The sequence below is a fragment of the Cryptomeria japonica genome, chromosome 5 (assembly GCF_030272615.1).
Source record: "Cryptomeria japonica chromosome 5, Sugi_1.0, whole genome shotgun sequence".
Taxonomy (NCBI): domain Eukaryota; kingdom Viridiplantae; phylum Streptophyta; class Pinopsida; order Cupressales; family Cupressaceae; genus Cryptomeria; species Cryptomeria japonica.
Window position 1 is genome coordinate 207,324,940 of NC_081409.1, and position 25,065 is coordinate 207,350,004.

General features: G+C 36.0%; 2 protein-coding genes across 2 annotated transcripts; both read right to left on the bottom strand.

Moving 5' to 3' along the window:
- Window positions 1–12,140: 12,140 nt before the first annotated feature.
- LOC131054628 (caffeic acid 3-O-methyltransferase 1) lies at window positions 12,141–13,698 on the bottom strand. The gene is made up of 3 exons (XM_057989177.2): window positions 12,990–13,698; window positions 12,759–12,823; window positions 12,141–12,675 (listed from the first exon to the last, which is right to left on the bottom strand). The coding sequence occupies exons 1-3, from the start codon at window positions 13,696–13,698 to the stop codon at window positions 12,385–12,387; spliced, it is 1,065 nt and encodes a 354-aa protein (XP_057845160.2). The 3' UTR covers window positions 12,141–12,384.
- An 8,396-nt stretch (window positions 13,699–22,094) lies between these two features.
- On the bottom strand, window positions 22,095–23,648 carry LOC131876325 (caffeic acid 3-O-methyltransferase 1-like). The gene is made up of 3 exons (XM_059221347.1): window positions 22,913–23,648; window positions 22,682–22,746; window positions 22,095–22,598 (listed from the first exon to the last, which is right to left on the bottom strand). The coding sequence occupies exons 1-3, from the start codon at window positions 23,619–23,621 to the stop codon at window positions 22,308–22,310; spliced, it is 1,065 nt and encodes a 354-aa protein (XP_059077330.1). The 5' UTR covers window positions 23,622–23,648; the 3' UTR covers window positions 22,095–22,307.
- Between the last annotated feature and the right edge of the window lie 1,417 nt (window positions 23,649–25,065).

Here is a 25,065-nt window from a genome sequence, read left to right on the forward strand (position 1 = left end):
AGCAAGTGACTTTTTGACTCAAGTTTAGACAAGTGTGAGTGTAAAGTGAGATGTGAAGCAATGATGGATTTTGTGAGACCCAAAGACAGGTTGAATGCTAGATGAACCCTGGAGAAATGACCTAGGAAGCTCAAGACTTTCGAAACTGACTGTGTTTGTTTGCTGGACTGTAACAGTTTTTCAATTCTGGACACAAATGCACCTGTATACTTCACAGACACGGTTTCCTGACGCAGACGCGTTTTTGAGATTTTTGCAAAGTGTAATGTTGACTGTTGGAACACAGACGCAATTCTGCCCTTCACAGATACGGTTATACAACACAGACGCTTTTATGTCCGACACAGACGCGGTTTCCTGACGCAGACGCTATTATGTCCGACACAGACGCATTTCTGTAAAATTTGTGCAATTTTTTCCAATCTGTGAAGTCATTTTGTTGTGACCAAATCTGACTGTTTGACTGTTTTTCATGACAAGAGGACACAGTGTTGATGAAGACCCAATGTTTGCAAGTGTCTAGACTCAAAATGACTCCAAGAAAAGTGTGTTGTTTGATGTAAAAATATTTTGCATACACTTGAAGACACAACAGACACAATGTTTTGCTGTTTGGTCTTGAATGTTTTGAATGTTTAACATAAGTCAAGCACAATTCTTATGGCTGGCCAAGACAATAGTTGTTGATCCCACATGGGGTTTTACCCCCGAGGCTACGCTATTCAGAGCAGATACTTAGATGCTTGACCTCACTGGCTCCACCCTCAGCACTCACTTCTCGGGTCAGCCAAGCATCAGTCCCCACGAAAACTCCTCGTGGCGAACTTTGTATCTCTACTAAGAACCGTTTGTGTGTGGGCCGCTACCAGAGGTCCAACCTCCTGCCCCAACAACTAGAAGGATTTTCTGCTTCTAAAACAAAATGGTGCTAGTAAGGGCATCTGCTTGTGTGGCCATACATGCGGCACTTTCAGCTCTGTAAATACAGAAGGCTCCCAGCCGGTAGGGGTTACGCCCTACAACTGATCAAATAAATTTGATCAAATGGGTTTATGGGGAGACATAGTGTCGGTATGAACTAATCAACACACGTTATTCATAGTTTTCACCATGAATACATTTATTTATAGTGGTTCGGAAGAAGATGGCTTTTCTTTTGCTACCACTTGGGTCGTTCTCTTCTCACTAGTAGTCCTAATGACCACACGGGAAGACAGACCCTCTAAAGATTAAACAAAAAGAGCCTATTGCTCAAGACACAAAAGACAATGATTCAATTTTAGTGCACCAATTGAAGTGTTTGCTAGTCTATGAAAACAAGGCACACAATAAAAATCCAAAAACCCTTGCCAAGGACCTGCAACAAAGAGTTGTTAGTAGTTTGGATTGTTTCAAATGATTACCCCTTCCTGCAAGCACACAAGTTAGGTAAATTTTAAACCCAAAAGACTTTGTGAAAATAGGGGCCTTCAACCAAACGATTTAGCTTTCAAGACAAGCTGCACCAATTTTGTTAGCTAGATCTAAAAATGTTAGCTCAAAATAAACCAGATCTGAAACCCTAAATGCAAAATCCAAAAAACTGAATCAATGAAAACACAAAATTTTGAAACTGATAAACACAGACGTGGTTACCCTCAACACAGACGCGACTGGATAACACAGACGCAGTTCTGTGAAGCATAGATGCGGTTAAAGAACATAGATGCGTCTTCTAGACACAGACGCAGCTAAAACCAGCACAGACGCGACTTTACAATGCAGACATGTTTTCCTGAACCTACAAAAATAAAATAAAGCCAATACATAGACGCGATTCCAGATGTCGCAGATGCGCCAGAAAATCAAAAACGCGATCCGAAAGAATGCAGACGTGGAAATATCAAAATGCTATCAAAAACGTCGGATCTGCAACTTCAAACACAAAATTTGCAACAAGATGTTAAATGCAAAAGGGACAAGAGTCCCACCGGGCGTGCCAAAATGTATATGGTGAAAATGGATAACAATAATAACAATATTGAAAGGCTAAATGAATTCAACCACAAAACCCTAGCCTAACAATCAACAAAGATCCACCATAACATATGAAGATTACCTAAGACAATGCAAATCAAATGAAATCACAAAGATTATACCATCACATGTCCAATAGGGTTTGGATCTCCATTCTTCCTATCTCCATTGATCTTGTTTGATATATTTGCTCTCAGATTTTATGTGCACAAGAGCTCAACAAAGAACGGAATGTGGTTGCAAGTAGGATCGTAGTGTAGTCAATTGCATAAAAGATGATTTAGCATGAATGATTAGGGTTCGATAATGAAGGAAGCATCTCCTTATATAGAAGACAATATGAAATGGAGGGATAATATTGAGAGGTGTAAAAGGAGGTCGGCTATGATTAGAGGGTAGGTAAAAGAAATAATAAAATAATGAAAGGGGTAGGTAGTGTATGAATTAAGAGATGAATGACATGTGTCATGAGTAGAAAAGGTTAATGAATTAATTAAATAAATAAAGATTTATTTAATTAATAGAAGAAGTGGGATCAATTAAATAAATAAGATATTTATTTAATTTAGAAAAAAGGATAATTTAAATAAATAAATGTATTTATTTAAATGAGAAATAAGGCTAGAAGAGGATAAATGAATTAATTAAATAAATAAAGATTTATTTAATTAATAGAAGAATTAAGCTTAGATAATTAAATAATTAGACTGGACAATTTTAGGTGTCTACAATAGCAACTTTCTTGAGATGTAACATGTGTTAGAAGGAAAGAGTCTGCTACCCGAAATCCAATGGTGGTCTGGGAATCCACAAAATTACTCACTTCAACAGGGCTCTTATGACAAAAACAACTTGGAATCTTATCTACAAAGATTCGAACTGGGGTCATATTATGAGGGCTAAATACCTTAGCCAATGACACTTTCACTTAGCTCTGAATGAGGAGGGACTTCCTAAAGGGTCCAAAATATGGAATAATATTCTTAAATGTAGAGATCTTATTTTCAGGGCATGAAGTGGCTCATTGGTAATAGTAGTAACATTAGCTTCTGAGAAGATTGTTGGCTTGGGGATAAGCCTATGATTTCCTCCCCCTCCCTCAGAAGGATTAAAGACACAACTATGGTTTTCTTTGGTGGCTGGGTCTGCAATTACTTCTCCAACAACACATGGAAGGTTATCTTTGATTGTTGTTTCAATCAGCCGCTCCTGCTGTCTAGTGCTATGGAACTTCAAAATTTTCTTGGTATGATAAGACTCCCACTCTTTCCTAGGGATGATAAATTTATTTGGAAATGGAACCCCACTGAGGAGTTCTCTGTTAAAACTACTTACCACAGTCTGCTTCAGGACCCCAATTCTTTGGTTAGGTGGAATGAAGTTTGGAATCCTCATCTTATTCCTAAGATTTTTATTTTTTTGGTGGACTGCTCTTCACAACAAAATTATCACTCAGGACAACTTGGTTAAGCGTAGATTTCAGTTCCCTAATAGATGTGTTCTTTGCAAAATGGATGAGGAAAATCCCCCCCATCTCTTCCTCCATTGTGCCTTTGCTAAAGCCCTCTAGGGTATGGTTTGCCATAAGTTTAATCTTTGCTGGACCATGAATGAAAATTTGTTACAGCTGTTGCAAGAGTGGGGGACCCCCACTACCAACCCCCTGGTCCACCAACTTTGGAGGCAGACCCTAGTCTAAAGAGAAGGGAATGGGGTGGCTGATGCTCTTGCATCCATTTAATTAATGTTCTAGGGCCTGAGATGCTGGAGTAATCTTTACTCCTTGCCTCTCACTATTACCTCCCTCTTGCAGGGAGAGTGTACTAATCTTATTCCTCATGAATAAGCTCTTTGCTAGTTCTTCCCGCCCATTCCTCTCGACTTGCAGGAGTTGCAGGAGGAAAGAATTTTCAAATTTGAAAAAGTTTAACCCTTTGATGACTAGCTTCAATGGTCATGTGAGGTGGACTGTCAACATGGCTAGTAAGTATGATGTGCACGTCTTAATCATTGTTTGGTACACATTCCTGTGTTATTTTCTCATCATGATGCTAGCGTGTGATAACATGTATATCAACTAGCCTGGTTAGATGAAGCTTATTGGTTGTTTCATGCAAATTGCTACATGTGGTCCTTGCATTTATGATCATTGTTCTTGCTCTGAGTTCGACATGGCCTTTTGTATGCTCAAAGTCATGTCTCAAGGTGTGATTAATATTTCACATAATTTTTCTAGCCTGAAGGACAATTATGGCAATTATTTCACAGCATGGCTTCTTGATCACCAAATCCATATCAAAAGCACTGACTTTTATGATGAAATAGTTGCTATTTTCATTAAGTGCTATATTCTGGATACTACCTTTGTGTTTCTGCATATGTCTCACGGTGAAAAATTCTTACTGCTAAAATTCCTGACCTGGCCATGGGGGGTGAGAGAGTTCGTTATGAACCCAAACAAACTAGATGATTTAAAAAAGGACGTAGTGGTCTAGAACTATTGTGTCCAGGGTGGGGTGGTAGAATTTATGGAAAGCCTTCGCGGCCATGATGAACAACTCTTTGTCCAGTTTGCGGCTTCTTGGTTTGGTAGAAGGGGTAATATTGGTAGGGTTTCTTTTGAACTATTGGAAGAGACTATTGCTCAAGCGACAAGCCTATCTTTGGATGGTAGAAGATGGAAGAGGACCAGTCATGTCGCTAACAGTGAGGGCCTAAATAGATTTTTTAAGGGAAGGGAAGAACTAGTGATGTTGCAAGGAAGGTTCGTTAGAGAAGAGCTAAAGCATCCTTGGAACCAAATTTGTCTTATGATCATGAAATACTTCACCCTTGAGGGCTGCTATAAGGAATTTTACTACTACCATATGCCTCTACTTAACCATTTTCGTAACAATGATCTCCATTGTCTACATTTTTACCTTATGCACTCTTCCGAGTTCTCTCTCAAGGAAGCCCTCGACCATAAGAATGGGGATACATCGCCCATCCCTTTGCATCAAGGTCTCATTTATAGGTTGTATAACTACCAATTTCCCTTCACCCTTCGAGGATGCTCCTGCTCATCCAACCCCTGTTGGCTGCCTCACATCCTCTTGTGGCCTTTTCTAGTGGCTTGGCCCTCCCTAGATTGTTACATCTTTCGAATGAAGCCTTTTCTTCCCCTCAATTCCCCTGCTCTGTTCAATAATTGAGTTAAGAACTTGCTCCATGCCCTCATCCTTGGTCGGGAAAGATAAGAAACCTACTCCTTCTAAGGGTAAAGGGAATTGTCATGTCCCCAATCAATACTTAAACAAAATAAGAATCGATGTATGATTGAATAAGTTTTATTGAAAGATTTAAACTTATTATTAAAAGAACTAATCAATATGCATCAATGTCATGAGAGGAAGTGATTGGTTAATGAGATGATTTCTATTAAGACAAGATCAATAGGAAACAATAGGGAAGGACAATCGATGAATGAGGAATTAGTAATAAATATTCCCAAGTGTTGATAGGAATTGCAGTTTGTATGAAGAATGAAAGCCAAACAATAATCATTTAATGAGCATGAATATCGATCATACACATGATTGTTAATGATTAATAGGTAATAGTATGATATGTAGATCAGTAAAGCGACTAAGACGTTTATAAGAATTGGAAAATATTAGTTTGAGACAATGATCAAGACTACGACAACCATGAACTCATTGCATTCTGATTCTTATAAAGGCAATGCTCTTGATATATGATTAGAAGATCGATCACCAAAAGAATCCTTGAGGGACAACATTCGACAAGAAGAAAGGGACTAAAGAAATCAAGCATACACATTATCAATTAACTATGTACAGTCCCCTTTCTATACTAGTAGTATACAAAGGGGACCAAGGAACCTCATTATTCTAAGCGACTATCACAGTCTGGTTGCATACACAGATTATCATATCTAACATAGCAGCATCTTGTAATTGATCAAGTATATCAGCATAATATACACATCACAAGATTATCTTGCATGGTAAAAATAGACATATTAGACATAGTAACGTTAGAAGGATCATTGCATAGTTATATTATCATAGCAGAAAAGGGAAAACTATATATCTGCATATCACAATGATTCTTATAACATTGGTAGATTGTACATTGTTAGCGTCAGTTTTGCATGATCCTCTCTCTCCGTGAACGATGGATCGCTTTTAGTCTGCTCTCTGTCCTCTCTGAGAATAATGGATCTGTCTTCCATGCAAACTGCAGATCATAAGCTAACTAATTCATTTAGTTGTTATCTCTGCCTCTTTCACCGCTGATTTCATATTTCATGTGGTGGATATTATTTGTATAAATCTAAATTTAACATATTGTAAATTACACAATGAATTAATAGAATTTCATTTTCAGCTTTTCTGTTTTTCTTCTTCTTTTCTCTACAAGTTGTGTTTCTCGCTTTCTAGCTAGATCTGTAGTTTTGTTATGCAAGAAATTCTACATTGTATCAGAGCATAGGTGCTAGAAAGGAAAAATAAATCTTTGTTTGTTGCAGATATAGAAGATCAGAGTTGAAAAATGGAATTCTCAGCTTCTGCTATTCTCACACCATACAACTATTTTGATTGGAAGCCAAAGATTCTACTTCAGCTCAGAAGTAGAGGCCTCTATCAGATAGTTATGAATACAGAGGTTGAACCCAATCCAACAGTTGAAAAGTCTAAATATTTCAATAGGATGGATGAGGCCTTCGGTCTATTATGCTTATCCATGTCTTCAGAATTGTTGTTTCATGTTGAAGAATACAAAAATCCAAATGAGGTTTGGACTAAGCTGAAGACTCTTTTTGGGAAGCAAGATGAGATGCAAGGTCACATTCTAGAAAATGAGCTTATCTCATTAGATCCGAGAAGTTTTGAAAATATTCAAGACTTTTTCACAAGGTTCAAGGCCTTATTACTCCAGCTAAAAGAATGTGGAATTGACAAATCTAAGGAAAAAAACAAATTAATTCTTGCTATTTTGTCAAAATTGGGTCCAAATTATGTTATATTTGTCTCTTCTTTTCACATAGTTAGGCTTACAACAGGAGCAAGTTGGAAGATGCCCACTCTCGATGCTTTCATTGAGTGTCTCATACATGAGCAGGATAAGCTCATAAAGATGGGCACTTTACAAGATTGTAAAGCTCATGCACTTGTTGTGCATACAAGTGAGAAGAACAATTCACAATCCAAGACTCAATCCAAGATAGAGAAGAAGTCTGGTGAGCCTTGCAAGTTTTGTGGAAAGGTGGGACATGCAATCAATAGGTGTTGGAAGAGACTTGAAGCTTTAGAAGAGGCCGTGCAGTAGCATCACATTTCAGCCACTCAACCTTCTTCATCATAGATAGGTCAAGGTCAAAGTCATGCTCTTTTTGCATGGGCCTTGCCTTCATCTTCATCTTCTCCTTTGTGACACATCATTTTAGTGGACCTATCTTGTTTCTCCTTTGTCATATTATGAGGGAGATTTTATACTGTTAATGCTAATGCTTCTTGGTTTTGTTTCAAGTTTGATCAATTCACTGTTGGCACCTATATTTTTGACTGGCATCTTCTTCTTGCATAGTTGAGTAGTGTCATTGGGGTCACTCATGCAGATTCATGTGCCACGTGCATCTTCGAATGTCAGATGTTTTGCCTTTGTTTGCCATCTGGTTATTGTTCGAGTAGTGTCATTGAGGGAACTCATGCAAATTCTTGATCTTGGTCATCATCTTGGCTTTTGAGGAGACTATGGCAGTCATCATTCGACAGTTGTCCACACTTTTCTGTATCTCAAAGGATGTTCTTTTGCACTTCATATAGTTGCATCTCTATAATTTTGAGGGAGGGTTTTGTTTCCACTAGGTTTTACCTCTTTCCTCTTTTCTTTCTTCTTTTTTATCTCCTTAGTTAGACTTAAGAGGGGGTGTTAGCATCAATTTTGCATGATCCTCTCTCTCCATGAACGATGAATCACTTTTAGTCTGCTCTCTGTCCTCTCCGACAATAATGGATCTGTCTTCCATGCAAACTGCAGATCATAAGCTAACTAATTCATTTAGTTGTTATCTCTGCCTCTTTCACCGCTGATTTCATATTTCATGTGGTGGATATTATTTGTATAAATCTGCATTTAACATATTGTAAATTACACAATGAATTAATAGAATTTCATTTTTAGCTTTTCTGTTTTTCTTCTTTTTTTCTCTACAAGTTTTGTTTCTCGCTTTCTATCTAGATCTATAGTTTTGTTATGCAAGAAATTCTACATACATAAATAACATAATATCGATTATTATCAATGCATGCAAATTAATACTTAATCAACTTGCATAATTTACTGGTCATATTAGAAATAGTGGTGATTTAGCTATTCCAATCACTCAAAAGAAGTATCCTTCACAGTGTTGATTACAACTATTAAGAAATTAGTCTCTTTCAATTGAGGTTGCAAGGTAATTGTCCCTATTCCCTGAATTAGGCAAACGGGGACATTACAGAAATCACCTGTTGAATGCAAGAGAATTGTCATTGACAATTCTTCCTCGGATGACCTGGATGATAAGAACCCTTCCCTTGAAGCTGAAGGTAGAAGGAGGTCTTGAAGGCTAGCTTCCAAAGGCTCCTCTAGGAAGAAGGATAAAACCCAAAGTGTCTCTGACTCTAAGGATGATCGCGCTGAGGGTAGGGAAAGTGATATTTTGTATGGCATGAGTAGTGAAGAGGCTATTAATTTTTCTATGCATGGGGTTGATGAGGGTATTTATGGGCCCCTTAATAAGATCTTTAAGTATGAGGAGGAACCTATTGGCTAGATCAACCTAGTGGACCTTGATGAAATAATGAAAATGGTGGATCTAGACACTTCTGGAGCTCAGACTTTGAATGTTGTTGGGGATGATGTGGCTAAGAACGCGATGACTAACAAGGGTGATAAAGAGAAAAGTGAGGATGTGAGTTTGCAAAATCAGGTGGAGAAAAAGGATGTTCATAGGGATGAGGGAGGGGTTTCTAAGGGGAACACTACCATGGAACATATACAACACATGAGCAATGAAGTCCAAGAGCTTTTGAACCATATTGATAGCCTGGGCCCAATCCTAGAGGCCAAGGCTCTCCAAGGGGAGATCATAGAGATCAAGCGCAAGTTGGATGTTCGTGACAAGAAGATGGTTAGCATAAACAAGTTCTACCTACAGGTTTTGAACAGCTCAGCGCTGACTCTCTCCCTCCCACGGGAGTGTACTGCGATGGACGAAGCAGATAAGGATGTGTCCAAGGAGCTTTAGAAATTCCTGTATGATGACTGGGGTTCGCAAGTTGGCCCCATAGGTCTTTTTCTAGTCTTTTGCTATGGTTAGGGTTGTTTCCCGTGTTTTGCAGTTAAACTCTTCGATGTTTTTTTATTTTTAGAAAGACTGTTGTTAGTGTTGTTTCTAGTGTTGTTATGGTGGTGTTGATAGTTCTTACTATGTAAAGGATCAACGCCCTCGTATTCATTTCTTTTTCAATCAAAAACATGTGTTGAAGTTTGACAAATCTCACCATGGGCATTGCTTTGGTAGATATGTTAGCAATTTGATCTTAAATTGCACAAAACTTCAAATCTACCACTTTCTCTTCAAATTGATCCAAGAATAAACTGAGGATGTTCTTCAATATGTTTGGATCTAAGATGTGCTAAATGACAAGTTGCATGATGAGTCACAACTCTAAAATTTAGTTGTAGATTGACAAGAGACCATTTTACATTTCTAAAACTAGCACTTGCATCAAATGGAGGTGTAATGGTTACACTAATTTTAATTTATATAAGACGTCCTAAAAAATTGTCAAGAGTTTTATAGTTAAATTTATAAGTTCTTTATTAAGAAAAAAGACACAACATTAAACATTAAACTAAATTCAAATCTATTTTTGTATTGGGTTGTGATTGTCAAGTCTCCACTTGCACACCAAGAAATTATCATTGAATGAATAAGTTTTCTCTATATTTGAGAGGGATAGCTGCCTTGTATGACTTGTATTCAATGGAGACATTTATAAATTTTTCTCTAATTTTTATTAAAAAGCATGAAAGGACACAAAGAGAAAAATAAGAAAAGATGAGAAACTTGGAAACTTAGATGAGATGAACATAAGAGTTTGTCAATGATTTCTTGCATGTAGATAGAAAAATAGAAACAAAAAAAGTAGCATGTGTAGAATTAATAGAGAGGTTGAGTTCAATCTTACACATGTGCCACTTATAGAAAAGTAAAGATTTAACTATTTGTTTCTTTTTATAAAACATAATAAGATAAGGACAAATGAATGAATTGTCATTACCAAATTCAAGAATATTATGGAAGCCCATGAGGAATAGAATGGGAGACAAATTTCTACATAAAATATAGAGAATGGATGAAAATATTTAAGATCAAATCTAAGAATGATACGAGATCCCAAGAAGCATAAAAAAACACAAAGATTTATATGAATCTTCTTAGTTCAAAGATGAGTTCAAAGTCCCATATGGGTATTCCTTGTACAATGATGTGCCCCTCTGGTAACAAATATTATTATAATATTCTTCAACAATAAATAGGTGAAATCAATAGTTCATCGTCCCAATAAGTGTTCAACTTCATATTTGAACTTCACAGCATATTGGAACACAAAAATCCTAAAGAAAGTCTACATTTTATAACCCATTAAAATAATTATATGGTAAACTTTACAAAATGACCTAACAACAAATACTAAACTTTTACATGATTTTTATGGGCATGCTGTTATTATTGTGTTGTGTCAAACAATTCATGTACAAAATGAGAAGTGAAATTTTCTAAGACATTATGTGTACATTGGTTGTAGGTGAACATTCTTCTAAATAATTTTGTCAAACAAATCACTTGCTTTTTATATGCCTTACATAATACATGCATTTGTCAAATGGTCCATATGATTTGAAATTGTTTCTATATACAAGATTTTTTTGGTTTGCACTTTTAAATAATTTTGTCAAACAACTCGCTTTTTATATGCCTTACATAATATGTGCATTTGTCAAATGATCGATATGATTTGATCATGTTTCTATAGAACAAGATTTTTTTAGCTTTTGGTTGCAAACCAAAAAGGCCATTCAAGTGAGTTTATATGTCACCAATGCAACGAATAAAATCAACTTGTTCTATAGCACCTTTTGCAATGATTGTTCCCTTTTGTATTTGTATTACTCTACAAATTCAACCACTAATGCAATGCTTCTAGTTGTACCATTATTAACTAAATGTTTGACATTTCCATTTGGAATGAGCTTTCACCATTTATAAAGCTATCCAATGCTAACAAATGGAGCATAAGGGTATAAATGTGGTATGCTAGCCCCCCTTTTTAAGTAAGAACTTAACAAGCACACAAATCTTCAAGTTCACATATCATATTTAAAAAAAATATTATTATGTTCTAATTAGAAAATGGTTGTATTGAATTTCAAAGGAAACCAAACATGATATATAGATGATTAAGTATGGGGAAGTTGCTATGGACAAATATATTTTTTAATGAAAGAATTAATATTTGATGGTACCTTATTTATATTTTTCTGCTATACATGTCAATAATTTTTCTGACCGATTACTGGTGTTCATAATGCCTTTCAAAAAGAAATAAGCTCCAAAACCCATACCTTGTAATCTCACATCAATTTGGGAAGGTTTCTATCGAGTAAAAACCAATCTTGTAGCTTTCTTAGTCTTTCTGTACACAATGTTTAATTTTTGGTAGGATTGGAGTGGAAAATCCTTCCCTCGATGGAAGGAGAAAACATTCAATCACTGCATTAAGTTTTTCTTAACCTTGCACGAATCACCCCTCCCAACTGTTATTCATATCTGGCGGCTAATGAAATGTCATATACTCTAAATTTATACAGTTTGGTTCACAGGGTTCACTCTATCAATTCATTAATTTACTCGATCTTAATTGAAAGTCAAAAAAGTATAACCCTAATGAACAGTAGTGCAGATTTGAGGGGTTGCAGGAAAGAGAATAGCGTCTGAAATTTCTTCAACAAATGAAAAAATAACATGCAAAGCGGATCTCCATAAAATTTTATTTGTGCTTCACGCAAATCAGATTCCAATAGAATTAGAATTCTGGATTTAAGATAAAGTGCACATATATTCATCCTCAGCTGCAAAATTACAAAATATATTGTATCACATCATTCAAGATTACTAGTTGCTTAGAAAAATAAAATACTGATTTTTGAAAGGTAATTCCAAACTTGTCTGGCAAGGTTTAAAATTGACATACATATATCCATATTTTCTATTGGTATTTGGAAGAGTTCTTTGTTGCTGCTCCTCACTTACTATTTAGAAATTTCTATGAGTGATTGAAGGAAAGGTAATTTAATGACACGGTAACTGTTGAAGCCTGCTTTGTAAAACAGGTCCTCAAATTCTTTCCATGTTCTTTCTTTTCCACCGGTACAAGCAGCCATCATACACATATCAAACAATAATCCTGCTTGCCTCTTCATCCCTTCTTCTTCATCAATAACTGCATCCACAATTAATACTTTCCCGTCCTCTGGTATTGCTTCATAGCAATTTTTCAAGATTTTTAAACACTGTTCATTGTCCCAATCATGCAGAATCCACTGCAGAAAACAAACAAAACTACCTTGTAAAACCAGCTTTTCAAAAGTTAAATTTCATTTGTATATAGAATTTTAAAACATACCTTCATAAAAACTGCATTTGCTGGAGGAATTTGTTCAAACATATTGCCCTCCACATGCTCTACTCCTGCATATTTAGAAGAATTTATTCAATTTTTTTCTCTCCTCAATAAAATTTAGAAATAAAATGTGTTACCAATTATCTAACCATAGAGGAAATTGAAATTAATGCCACCCTCTAGGAATCTAAATACCAATTTTCTATAAGTTTAGAGATGGAGGAAGTTACTGACCATGTATGGGAGAAGCAGTCCTTATGACATGAGGAAGGTCGAAATTGATGCCATGAATGTGGGGATATTCTGCAACTATTACAGATAGTGCAGACCCTACCCCTCCTGCAACATCCACCACACTCTTCAAACTCTTAAACCCATCATAAATCTTCACCACATGAGCCATTAAAGGGCCAGTATTAGTAGCCATGCCCTCATTGAAAATCCTGTTTGCTTCAGGATTATGGCTGTTGTATTCAAATATGCCCATGCCATTGGCTTTGGTGAATGCATGGCAGCCTTCTATGACAGAGTCATGAAGATATTGATAACCATCTACTATGCACTTTAGATTAATGGCCAAGACAGTGGGTGCACAGGATTGTTGGGCATCATTTTTCACCAGCAACTTAGAGATGCTGGTGAGGCCATATTTGAATTGGGGAGTGCCACCATAATCTATTGTGGTCTCTTCTGTGAAGACACTAATGGAAGCCAGAAGCCTCATGATTCTAAACAGGTAGTCGGTATGGGCAGGTTTGTTGGTGGAAGAAGAAATATGTGATGCAATTTGGTCCACAGAGAGGGGATTCTGACTACCATGGATGGCAATAATGTCAGGAATGTTAAGCAAAACAGCAGCTCGAAGGGCCATGGGCTTGGCTGCTGAAAGAATGATTTCATAGAGTTCGAGATGTGCTTCCATCGAAGACTTTGATGAAGCCATAGTTGTCTCATCTATTACAAACTTTGTCAATTTATAGAAAAGTCAGGGACACTGAAACGTGGAACAACATTGAAATGTTGTCTATAATAAAATATCAAATTGTATATAATAATTACAGTAAACTATTTAGCAATTCTAAAACGTGAGTGAAACTTTTTAAATATTTAATGTTTAAATATATTGTAAAATATTTCTGTAAACTACTTTTTATCTTTTTAATATGTTAAAAGTCATTGCAGTGTCTTGGAAAATATAAAAGGAGCAAAACGTGGTTTAGCCGACTGGAGTGACTCTGAGGAAGCCATAGTTGTCTCATCAGCTACAGACTCTCAATTTGAGACGCCTCGCCAACTTGTGCAGTGCGGGCCACTTCCTCATTTTCCTTTTCCATGCTTATCATCCTTTTTTCATGTCTCCAAGTTCTTATGATTTATTGCTTTAGTATTTATATATATGATGTGAAATGAAAGTTCAATTTTCCTCCTAATGATTTCTTTGCCCATTTTACCATGTGGGTACCAGCAGGCTTAGCAATTTTTAACTGAACCACCGAAAGTGGCTCAAATTTCCTTTCAAATATATTACTTAAAGTGATTATATAACATATTTTAAAGAAGTAAAATGTATTTGTGACCTTTTTCGTTGTGTAAACAGTGTAAATAGTTATATTAAAATATTCTTTTGAAATTGAGATTTTTCATATATTTGTCTATCAGTTTTCCAATCGTGGGATGATATATTTGTCACCTTCTCGTTAGGGAAAAAATCTAAACTAAAACAAATAAATAATAAATATAATAAGAGTCCAAACCCTTCAATGTTCAAGAGCTCCCTTACCCAGCGAAAGAATATTGTTCAATGTTCCCGAGGAACTTATCAAATACTATCCCTTTCCGCTCGACCTTAAAGGCAAGGACCTAGACAAACATAGATCATTCGCAGGTATGGGGCTCATATTTCTCAAATGGTGCTTCCTTGGAGAGAATCCAAAAGATATGGGCAGGGAGGAAGAACTCCTTGAATTTGCTAGGTTGAATGGAGTCTTGCCCACAAAAGCAGAAGAAGAGGAACCTCATGCTGAACAGGGCAGGAGAGGTGGTGGCAGAGGCTTGGGTGGCAGTTCCGGTTGGGGTCGAGGATGACCTCCAAGTAGAGGCCATGGAAGAGGCAGAGCCCCAATTCCCCCTGCTGAGCCAGAAGAAGTTCTTTAAACAGATAGGTTCCTTATGCTGATGGTTTTCTTTGAAGATGTTGCTAAGCTTTTAATTGGCTGCTGGTTTTTAAGTTTTTTCTTTAAAAAAATAGTTTAGATAACTTTTTTAAATAATCTCTTAAAGCTAAACTCGTAAATATTATGTTAAGCTTTTGATTATCATTGCTATAAAATCTGAAGGTTTTTTGAATTGATGAAGAAATTGTATAGGGTTTAATGCTTTTCAAGATAAACTTGTTTTCATCCTCAACCCTAAATATGTGGGCATTGAAGCTAGATTCCCTCACTATATATTCACGGATTGGTTTCAAATATCTATCTTAGGCTCTTGGGTTTTTTGGAATTCTGGATCTTTATGTTGTAAACCTTTCCAAAAATGAATATATAAATATGGCTATGCCTTTACTGATAAAAACAAAATAACAGTCAAAACCAAGTAGCTACATTATAAGCCTACTCGGAAGACATTAATGGGAGTATGGTGTCAGCATGGGCACCACGTGAAGGTATGAGACTCCATAACCTTTTCCACCATTCTTCTAGCTTGCACAATAAGGATAGGTTTCAAACAGATTATGGAGGACCACGATAAAAGGATAAGGATGTAGAGATTTTAGAATATAGAGTTAAAAGGGCACACAAAAGAGGGGGTTATGAATGGCCATCAAACCATTCATTGGGGTAAAGGATTGTAGATATGGGAAGGTGATGAAGGCAAAAAAAATGGGGAGAGGGATAGAGGGGGCATGGGCAGAAAAAGTTGAGGAAATAAAAATTAAGGCATGAGAAAAAAGAAAGAAAAAGATAGAGGGAGACTACTGTTGGAAAATTGAATTCTCGTGAGCCTTCGTGCACTTCCCTACACTCCCATTGCTCACCTACCCTGTTAGGAACAACCAAGAGTAAATGCAACCTAGAGTTTGCCCATAGTTCATTGGGATCTCAAACTCCCACTTGCTCTTTATGTTGTTGCAATTGGAGTTATTTGTTTGCAAAGAACTTATGTTGGTAGGTGATTTTAAAATTTGAATGAGAGAGGGAAATTTGTGCATCCCAGACAAATAGAATGTCAACAGGCATTACCCAATTAGAGAAGTTGAAGTCAATTTGGTGTTCAGCAACAACAGACGAATGTTTTTCAGCTCTGAGTGATTCAGAGAATGATCTTAGTTTTGTAGCAGCAGCTATTGTGTGTGTTTGTGCAAAGAGCAGTGATTGCTCCAGTCACTTTGTAGCTCTAAGTGAGCAGTGTGTGAATTAAAGAGTTCAGTATAGCTCCAAATTTGTTTAGTGTTTAGGAGTAGCTATCGAATGATTAATGTTTTTTAATCAGTAGTTTGTTTTTAATTTTTGAGTTTGTATTTTATTTTATTTTTGCAAAAGTAATCATCAAATTTATTAGAAAAAAATATTGCCAGTCTGCATTTTGTATTTGAGATTTTATTTGATTTCTGCATTTCCAGCTGATTGGGAAAATAGTGTTTCAATCATTGTGTATTTGCATTTAATATTTCTAAATTTGTATCAAAGCTATTTGGCCCTAAATCTTTGTGAGTTTGGGCATTTGTTTTTGGGTATTGAGTTTTATTGTGAATGATACATGGTTGGAGATGAAAGAAAGAGTTGGTAGCAATCACCGTCCTTTAATGGACAAAGTTATAATGCTTGGGCAAAGAAGATGAATATCATCATGGTTGCAAACGATTTGTGGGAGCTCGTGGTCAATGGGTTTGTGGATACAACTGACCTAGCTCAGTTTGCAACCCTCACAAATCACCAAAAGACCCAATTGAGAGAAACAAGGAGGAAAGATGCAAAGGCCTTAAGTTTGATTAAAGAAGCCTTGACAAAAACCATTTTTTTATATTAAAATAGTTCAAAACATATACATCATAACCTCTGGTGCCCTGTATTTTACATGTATTCTGCTTTGTAGAATATCATTTTCACATGTATATCAAAAAGGTTGTAGCCCTATGTCAAATCACTAGGTATTACAATATGAACAAAATATAGAGAGGATTAATACAACAAAATGCCTCTTAAGTCAGTATATAAATATAAAAAAGAACCACACTCTTCACTGATCTCCTATACCTTTCTCCCTAGTTCTAGGAGAAAGCTCATTTGGGTCTTCAAGCTTCAATTTTATGCATGTACTGTATCAAAGCCCCAATCTCCTTCGAATGCAACATATCCATATCTTTCTTGAAGTACTGGACAAAGTGGATATCTTCCTTGTAAATCTGAAGAGCACCTTCACCAACCAGAGTCATGGACCTGTCTTTAGAGATCTCCAAGACAACATAAACCTGTGACATAATATAAAAAATGAGTGAGTTTATTACTAAACTCAGTAAGCATCCTCTTGTTTTGAAAAACCTCTCCATTTCTCTCTTTCCAAAGAAACCACAAGACTTCGCAAGAAAAGACAGACTAGAATAGGTTCATCTTAAGGTCAAAAGATTCTACAAAACCAGCAAGGACCTCACTCTAGGAAGGGCCAGGCCAATGATTCCAAACAATAGATGGGGAAATTATTTCGCAGCATGGCTTCTTGATCACCAAATCCATATCAAAAGCACCGACTTTTATGATGAAATAGTTGCTATTTTCATTAAGTGCTATATTCTGGATACTACCTTTGTGTTTCTGCGTATGTCTCGCGGTGAAAAATTCTTACTGCTAAAATTCCTAACCTGGCCATGGGGGGTGAGAGAGTTTGTTATGAACCCAGACAAACCAGATGATTTAAAAAAGGACAAAGTGGTCTAGGACTATTGTGTCCAAGGTGGGGTGGTAGAATTTATGGAAAGCCTTCGCGGCCATGACGAACAACTCTCTGCCTAGTTTGTGGCTTCTTGGTTTGGAAGAAGGGTTAATGTTGGCGGGGTTTCTTTTGAAGTATTGGAAGAGACTATTGCTCAGGCGACGAGCTTATCTCTGGATGGTAGAAGATGGAAGAGGACAAGTCATGTCACTAGCAGTGAGGGGCAAAATAGATTTTTTAAGGGAAGGGAAGAACCGGTGATATTTCAAGGAGGGTTCGCTAGAGAAGAGCTCAAGCATCCTTGGAACCAAATTTTTCTTATGATCATGAAATACTTCACCCTTGAGGGCCGCTATAAGGAATTTAATTACTACCAAATTCCTCTTCTTAACCATTTTTGTAACAATGATCTTCTTTGTCTGCCTTTTTACCTTCTGCACTCTTTGGAGTTCTCTATCAAGGAAGCCCTCGACCCTAAGAATGAGGATAAAGTGCTCATCCCTTTGCATCAAGGTCTCATTTATAGGGTGTATAACTACCACTTTCCCTTCACCATCCAAGGATCCTTATGCTCATCCAACCCCCATTTGTTGGCTTGCATCCTCTTGTGGCCTTTTCTAGTGGCTTTTCCCTCCCTAGATTGTTACATCTTTCGAATGAAGCATTTGCTTCCCCTTAGTTCCCTTGCTCTGTTTCGATAACTGAGTTAACACCTCACTTTGTGCCCTCATCCTCGACTGGGAAAGATAAGAAACCTAATCCTTCTAAGGGTAAAGGGAAATCCCCTGCTAAATGCAAGAGAATTATCATTGACAATTCTTCCTCGGACAACCTGGATGATAAGAACCCTTCCCTTCAAGTTGAAGGTAGAAGGAGGTCTTCAAGACTAGCTTCCAAAGGCTCCTTTGAGAAGAAGGATAAAACCCAAAGTGTCTTTGACTTTGAGGATGATCGCGTTGAGGGTAGGGAAAGTGGTATTCTATATGGCATGACTGGTGAAGAGGCTATTAAGGTCTCTATACATGGGATTGATGAGGGTATTTTTGGGCCCCTTAATGAGAACTTTAAGTATGAGAAGGAACGTATTGGCCAAATCAACCTAGTGGACCCTAATGATATAATAAAAATGGTGGATCCAGACACTTCTGGAGCTCAGACTTTGAATGTTGCTAGCGATGATGTGGCTAAGGACACGGTGACTAACATGGGTGCTAAAGAGAAAAGTGAGCACGTGAGTTTGTAAAATCAGGTGGAGCAAAAGGATGTTCATAGGGATGAGGGAGGGGTTCCTAATGGGAACCCTACTATGGAACAGATACAACACATGTGCAATGAAGTCCTAGAGCTTGTGAACCATATTGATAGCCTGGGCCCAATCCTGGAGGCCAAGGCTCTCCAAGGGGAGATCATAGAGATCAAGTGCAGGTTGGATGTTCATGACAAGCAGATGGTTAGCATAAACAAGTTCTACATGCAGGTTTGCACAGCTCGACGTTGACTCTCTCCCTATCGTGGGAGCATACTGTGGTGGATGAAATGGATAAGGATGCGGCCAAGGAGCTTTACAAATTCCTTTATGATGATAGGGGTTTGCAAGTCGGTCCCATAGGTGTTTTTCTGGTCTTTTTCTATGGTTAGGGTTGTTTCCTGTGTTTTGTAGTTAAACTCTTCGATGGTTTTTTATTTTTAAAAAGACTGTTATTAGTGTTGTTTCTAGTGTTGTTATGGTGTTGTTGATAGTTCTTACTATGTAAAGGGTCAATGCCTTGGTTTTCACTACTTTTTCAATCAAAAACATGTGTTGAAGTTTGACAAATTTCACCATGGGCATTGCTTTGGTAGATATGTTAGCAATTTGATCTTAAATTCCACAAAACTTTAAATCTGCTTCTTTCTCTTCAAATTGATCCAAGAATAAAGTGAGGGCGTTCTTCAATATGTTTGGATCTAAGACGTGCTAAATAGAAAGTTGCATGATGAGTCACAACTCTAAAATTTAGTTGTAGATTGACAAGAGACCATTTTACATTTCTAAAGCTAGCACTTGCATCAAATGGAGGTGTAATGGTTACACTAATTTTAATTTATATAAGACGTCCTAAAATTTTGTCAAGAGTTTTATAGTTAAATTTACAAGTACTTTATTAAAAAGGAGACACAAAATTAAACATTAAACTAAATTCAAATCTATTTTTGTATTGGGTTGTGATTGCCAAATCTCCACTTGCACACCAAGAAATTATCATTGAATGAATAAGTTTTCTCTATATTTGAGAGGGATAGCTACCTTGTATGACTTGTATTCAATGGAGACATTTATAATTTTTCTCTATTTTTTATTAAAAAGAATGAACGGCACAAAGAGAAAAATAAGAAAAGATGAGAAACTTGGAAACTTAGATGAGATGAACATAAGAGTTTGTCAATGATTTTTTGAATATAGATAGAAAAATAGAAACAAAAAAAGTAGCTTGTGTAGAATTAATAGAGAGGTTGAGTTCAATCTTACACATGTGCCACTTATAGAAAAGTAAAGATTTAACTATTTGTTTCTTTTTATAAAACATAATAAGAAAAGGACAAATGAATGAATTGTCATACCAAATTCAAGAATATTATGGAAGCCGGTGAGGAAAAATAAAATATAGAGAATGGATGAAAATATTTAAGATCAAATTTAAGAATGATACGAGATCCTAAGAAGCATAAAAAAACACAAAGATTTATACGAGTCTTATTAGTTCAAAGATGAGTTCAAAGTCCCATATGGGTATTCCTTGTGCAATGGTGTGCGCCTCTGCAACAAATATTATTATAATATTATTTTCAACAATAAATAGGTGAAATCAATAGTTAATCATCCCAATAAGTGTTCAACTTCATATTTAAACTTCACAACATATTAGAACACAGAAACCCTAAAGAAAGTCTACATTTTATAACCCATTAAAATAATTATATGGTAAACTTTACAAAAGAACCTAACAACAAATACTAAATTTTTACATGATTTTTATGGGCATGCTGTTATTATTGTGTTGTGTCAAACAATTCATCTACAAAACTAGAGGTGAAATTTTCTAAGACATTATGTGTGCATTGGTTGTAGGTGAACATTCTTTTAAATAATTTTGTCAAACAAATCACTTGCTTTTTATATGCCTTACATAATACATGCATTTGTCAAATGATCCATATGATTTGAAATTGTTTCTATATACAAGTTTTATTTGGTTTGCACTTTTAAATAATTTTGTCAAACAACTCACTTGCTTTTTATATGGCTTACATAATACGTGCATTTGTCAAATGGTCGATATGATTTGATCATGTTTCTATATACAAGAATTTTTTGCTTTTAGTTGCAAACCAAAAAGGCCATTCAAATGAGTTTATATGTCACCAATGCAACGAATAAAATCAACTTGTTCTATAGCACCTTTTGCAATGACTGTCCCTTTTGTATTTGTATTACTCCACAAATTCAACCACTAATGCAATGCTTCTAGTTGTACCATTATTAACTAAATGTTTGACATTTCCATTTGGAATGAGCTTTCACCATTTATAAAGCTATCCAATGCTAACAAATGGAGCATAAGGGTATCAAATGTGGTATGCTAGCCCCCTTTTTTAAGTAGGAACTTAACAAGCACACAAATCTTCAAGTTCACATATCATATTTAAAAAAAATATTATTATGTTCTAATTAGAAAATGGTTATATTGAATTTCAAAGGAAACCAAACATGATATATAGATGATTAAGTATGGGGAAGTTGTTATGGACAAATATATTTTTTAATGAAAGAATTAATATTTGATGGTACCTTATTTATATTTTTCTGCTATACATGTCAATAATATTTCTGACCGATTACTGGTGTTCATAATGCCTTTCAAAAAGAAATGAGCACCAAAACCCATACCTTGTAATCTCACTTCAATTTGGGAAGGTTTTTATTGACTAAAAACCAATCTTGTAGCTTTCTTAGTCTTTCTGTTAGTGTTGATTACACAATGTTTAATTTTTGGTAGGATTGGAGTGGAAAGTCCTTCCCTCGATGGAAGGAGAAAACATTCAATCACTGCATTAAGTTTTTCTTAACCTTGCACGAATCACCCCTCCCAACTGTTATTCATATCTGGCGAATAATGAAATGTCATATACTCTAAATTTATATAGTTTTGTTCACAGGGTTCACTCTATCAATTCATTAATTTACTCGATCTTAATTGAAAGTCAAAAAAGTATAACCCTAATGAACAGTTGTGCAGATTTGAGGGGTTGCAGGAAAGAGAATAGCGTCTGAAATTTCTTCAACAAATGAAAAAATAACATGCAAAACGGATCTCCATAAAATTTTATTTGTGCTTCACGCAAATCAGATTCCAATAGAACTAGAATTCTGGATTTAAGATAAAGTGCACATATATTCATCCTCAGCTGCAAAATTACAAAATATATTGTATCACATCATTCAAGATTACTAGTTGCTTAGAAAAATAAAATACTGATTTTTGAAAGGTAATTCCAAACTTGTCTGGCAAGGTCTAAAATTGACATACATATATCCATATTTTCTATTGGTATTTGGAAGAGTTGTTTGTTACTGCTCCTCACTTACTATTTAGAAATTTCTATGAGTGATTGAAGGAAAGGTAATTTAATGACACGGTAACTGTTGAAGCCTGCTTTGTAAAACAGGTCCTCAAATTCTTTCCATGTTCTTTCTTTTCCACCGGTACAAGCAGCCATCATACACATATCAAACAATAATCCTGCTTGCCTCTTCATCCCTTCTTCTTCATCAATAACTGCATCCACAATTAATACTTTCCCGTCCTCTGGTATTGCTTCATAGCAATTTTTCAAGATTTTTAAACACTGTTCATTGTCCCAATCATGCAGAATCCACTGCAGAAAACAAACAAAACTACCTTGTAAAACCAGCTTTTCAAAAGTTAAATTTCATTTGTATATAGAATTTTAAAACATACCTTCATAAAAACTGCATTTGCTGGAGGAATTTGTTCAAACATATTGCCCTCCACATGCTCTACTCCTGCATATTTAGAAGAATTTATTCAATTTTTTTCTCTCCTCAATAAAATTTAGAAATAAAAAATGTTACCAATTATCTAACCATAGAGGAAATTGAAATTAATGCCACCCTCTAGGAATCTAAATACCAATTTTCTATAAGTTTAGAGATGGAGGAGGTTACTGACCATGTATGGGAGAAGCAGTCCTTATGACATGAGGAAGGTCGAAATTGATGCCATGAATGTGGGGATATTCTGCAACTATTACAGATAGTGCAGACCCTACCCCTCCTGCAACATCCACCACACTCTTCAAACTCTTAAACCCATCATAAATCTTCACCACATGAGCCATTAAAGGGCCAGTATTAGTAGCCATGCCCTCATTGAAAATCCTGTTTGCTTCAGGATTATGGCTGTTGTATTCAAATAAGCCCATGCCATTGGCTTTGGTGAATGCATGGCAGCCTTCTATGACAGAGTCATGAAGATGTTGATAACCATCTACTATGTACTTTAGATTAATGGCCAAGACAGTGGGTGCACAGGATTGTTGGGCATCATTTTTCACCAGCAACTTAGAGATGCTGGTGAGGCCATATTTGAATTGGGGAGTGCCACCATAATCTATTGTGGTCTCTTCTGTGAAGACACTAATGGAAGCCAGAAGCCTCATGATTCTAAACAGGTAGTCGGTATGGGCAGGTTTGTTGGTGGAAGAAGAAATATGTGATGCAATTTGGTCCACAGAGAGGGGATTCTGACTACCATGGATGGCAATAATGTCAGGAATGTTAAGCAAAACAGCAGCTCGAAGGGCCATGGGCTTGGCTGCTGAAAGAATTATTTCATAGAGTTCGAGATGTGCTTCCATCGAAGACTTTGATGAAGCCATAGTTGTCTCATCTATTACAAACTTTGTCAATTTATAGAAAAGTCAGGGACACTGAAACGTGGAACAACATTGAAATGTTGTCTATAATAAAATATCAAATTGTATATAATAATTACAGTAAACTATTTAGCAATTCTAAAACGTGAGTGAAACTTTTTAAATATTTAATGTTTAAATATATTGTAAAATATTACTGTAAACTACTTTTTATCTTTTTAATATGTTAAAAGTCATTGCAGTGTCTTGGAAAATATAAAAGGAGCAAAACGTGGTTTAGCAGACTGGAGTGACTCTGAGGAAGCCATAGTTGTCTCATCAGCTACAGACTCTCAATTTGAGACGCCTCGCCAACTTGTGCAGTGCGGGCCACTTCCTCATTTTCCTTTTCCATGCTTATCATCCTTTTTTCATGTCTCCAAGTTCTTATGATATATTGCTTTAGTATTTATATATATGATGTGAAATGACAGTTCAATTTTCCTCCTAATGATTTCTTTGCCCATTTCAGCATGTGAGTACCAGCAGGCTTAGCAATTTTTTAACTGAACTACCGAAAGTGGCTCAAATTTCATTTCAAATATACTAGTTAAAGTGACTATATAACATATTTTAAAGAAGTAAAATGTGTTTGTGACCTTTTTTTGTTGTGTAAAATACTGTAAATAGTTATATTAAAATATTCTTTTTGAAATTGAGATTTTTCATATATATATATGTCTATCATTTTTGCAAACGTGGGATGATGTATTTGTCACATTCTCGTTAGAGAAAATATATAAACTAAAACAAATAAATAATAAATAAAATAACAGTCAAAACCAAGTAGCTACATTATAAGCCTACTGGGCAGACATTAATGGGTGTGTGGTGCCAGCATGGGCACCACATGATGGTATGGGACTCCATAACCATTTCCAGCATTCCTCTAGCTTGCGCAATAAGGGTAGGTTTCAAACAGATTATGGAGGACCACGATAAAAGCTTAAGGATGTAGAAATTTCATAGTATAGAGGTAAAAGGGCACAAAAAAGAGGAGGGTATGAATGGCCATCAAACCGTTCATGAGGGTAAAGGGATTGTAGATATGGGAAGGTGATGAAGGCAAAAGGAATGGGGAGAGAGATAGAGGGGGCGTTGGTAGAAAAAGTTGAGTAGGTAGTGTGTGAATTAAAGAGTTCAGTGCAACTCTAAATTTGTTTAGTGTTTAGGAGTAGTTACAAAATGTTGCAAATAGATTTGTATTCATCAGTTTGTTTTCAATTTTTGAGTTTCCATTTTTTTTTTTTTAAAATTTCAAAAGTAATCATCAAATTTATTAGAAGAAAATATTGTTAGTCTTCATTTTGTATTTGAGATTTTATTTGATTTGTCCATTTCCGACTGATTGGAAAAATAGTGTTGCAATCATTGTGTATTTGCATTTTATATTTCTAAGCTGGTATTA

Excerpts from the sequence above, each read along its gene's own strand:
- LOC131054628 (XM_057989177.2), bottom strand. The coding sequence starts at position 13,698 with ATGGCTTCATCAAAGTCTTCGATGGAAGCACATCTCGAACTCTATGAA. Across the intron at positions 12,824-12,989 it reads GACTGCTTCTCCCATACATG|GAGTAGAGCATGTGGAGGGC; the intron begins GTCAGTAACTTC and ends CTAAATATGCAG. Across the intron at positions 12,676-12,758 it reads CAAATGCAGTTTTTATGAAG|TGGATTCTGCATGATTGGGA; the intron begins GTATGTTTTAAA and ends TGTTTTCTGCAG.
- LOC131876325 (XM_059221347.1), bottom strand. The coding sequence starts at position 23,621 with ATGGCTTCATCAAAGTCTTCGATGGAAGCACATCTCGAACTCTATGAA. Across the intron at positions 22,747-22,912 it reads GACTGCTTCTCCCATACATG|GAGTAGAGCATGTGGAGGGC; the intron begins GTCAGTAACCTC and ends CTAAATATGCAG. Across the intron at positions 22,599-22,681 it reads CAAATGCAGTTTTTATGAAG|TGGATTCTGCATGATTGGGA; the intron begins GTATGTTTTAAA and ends TGTTTTCTGCAG.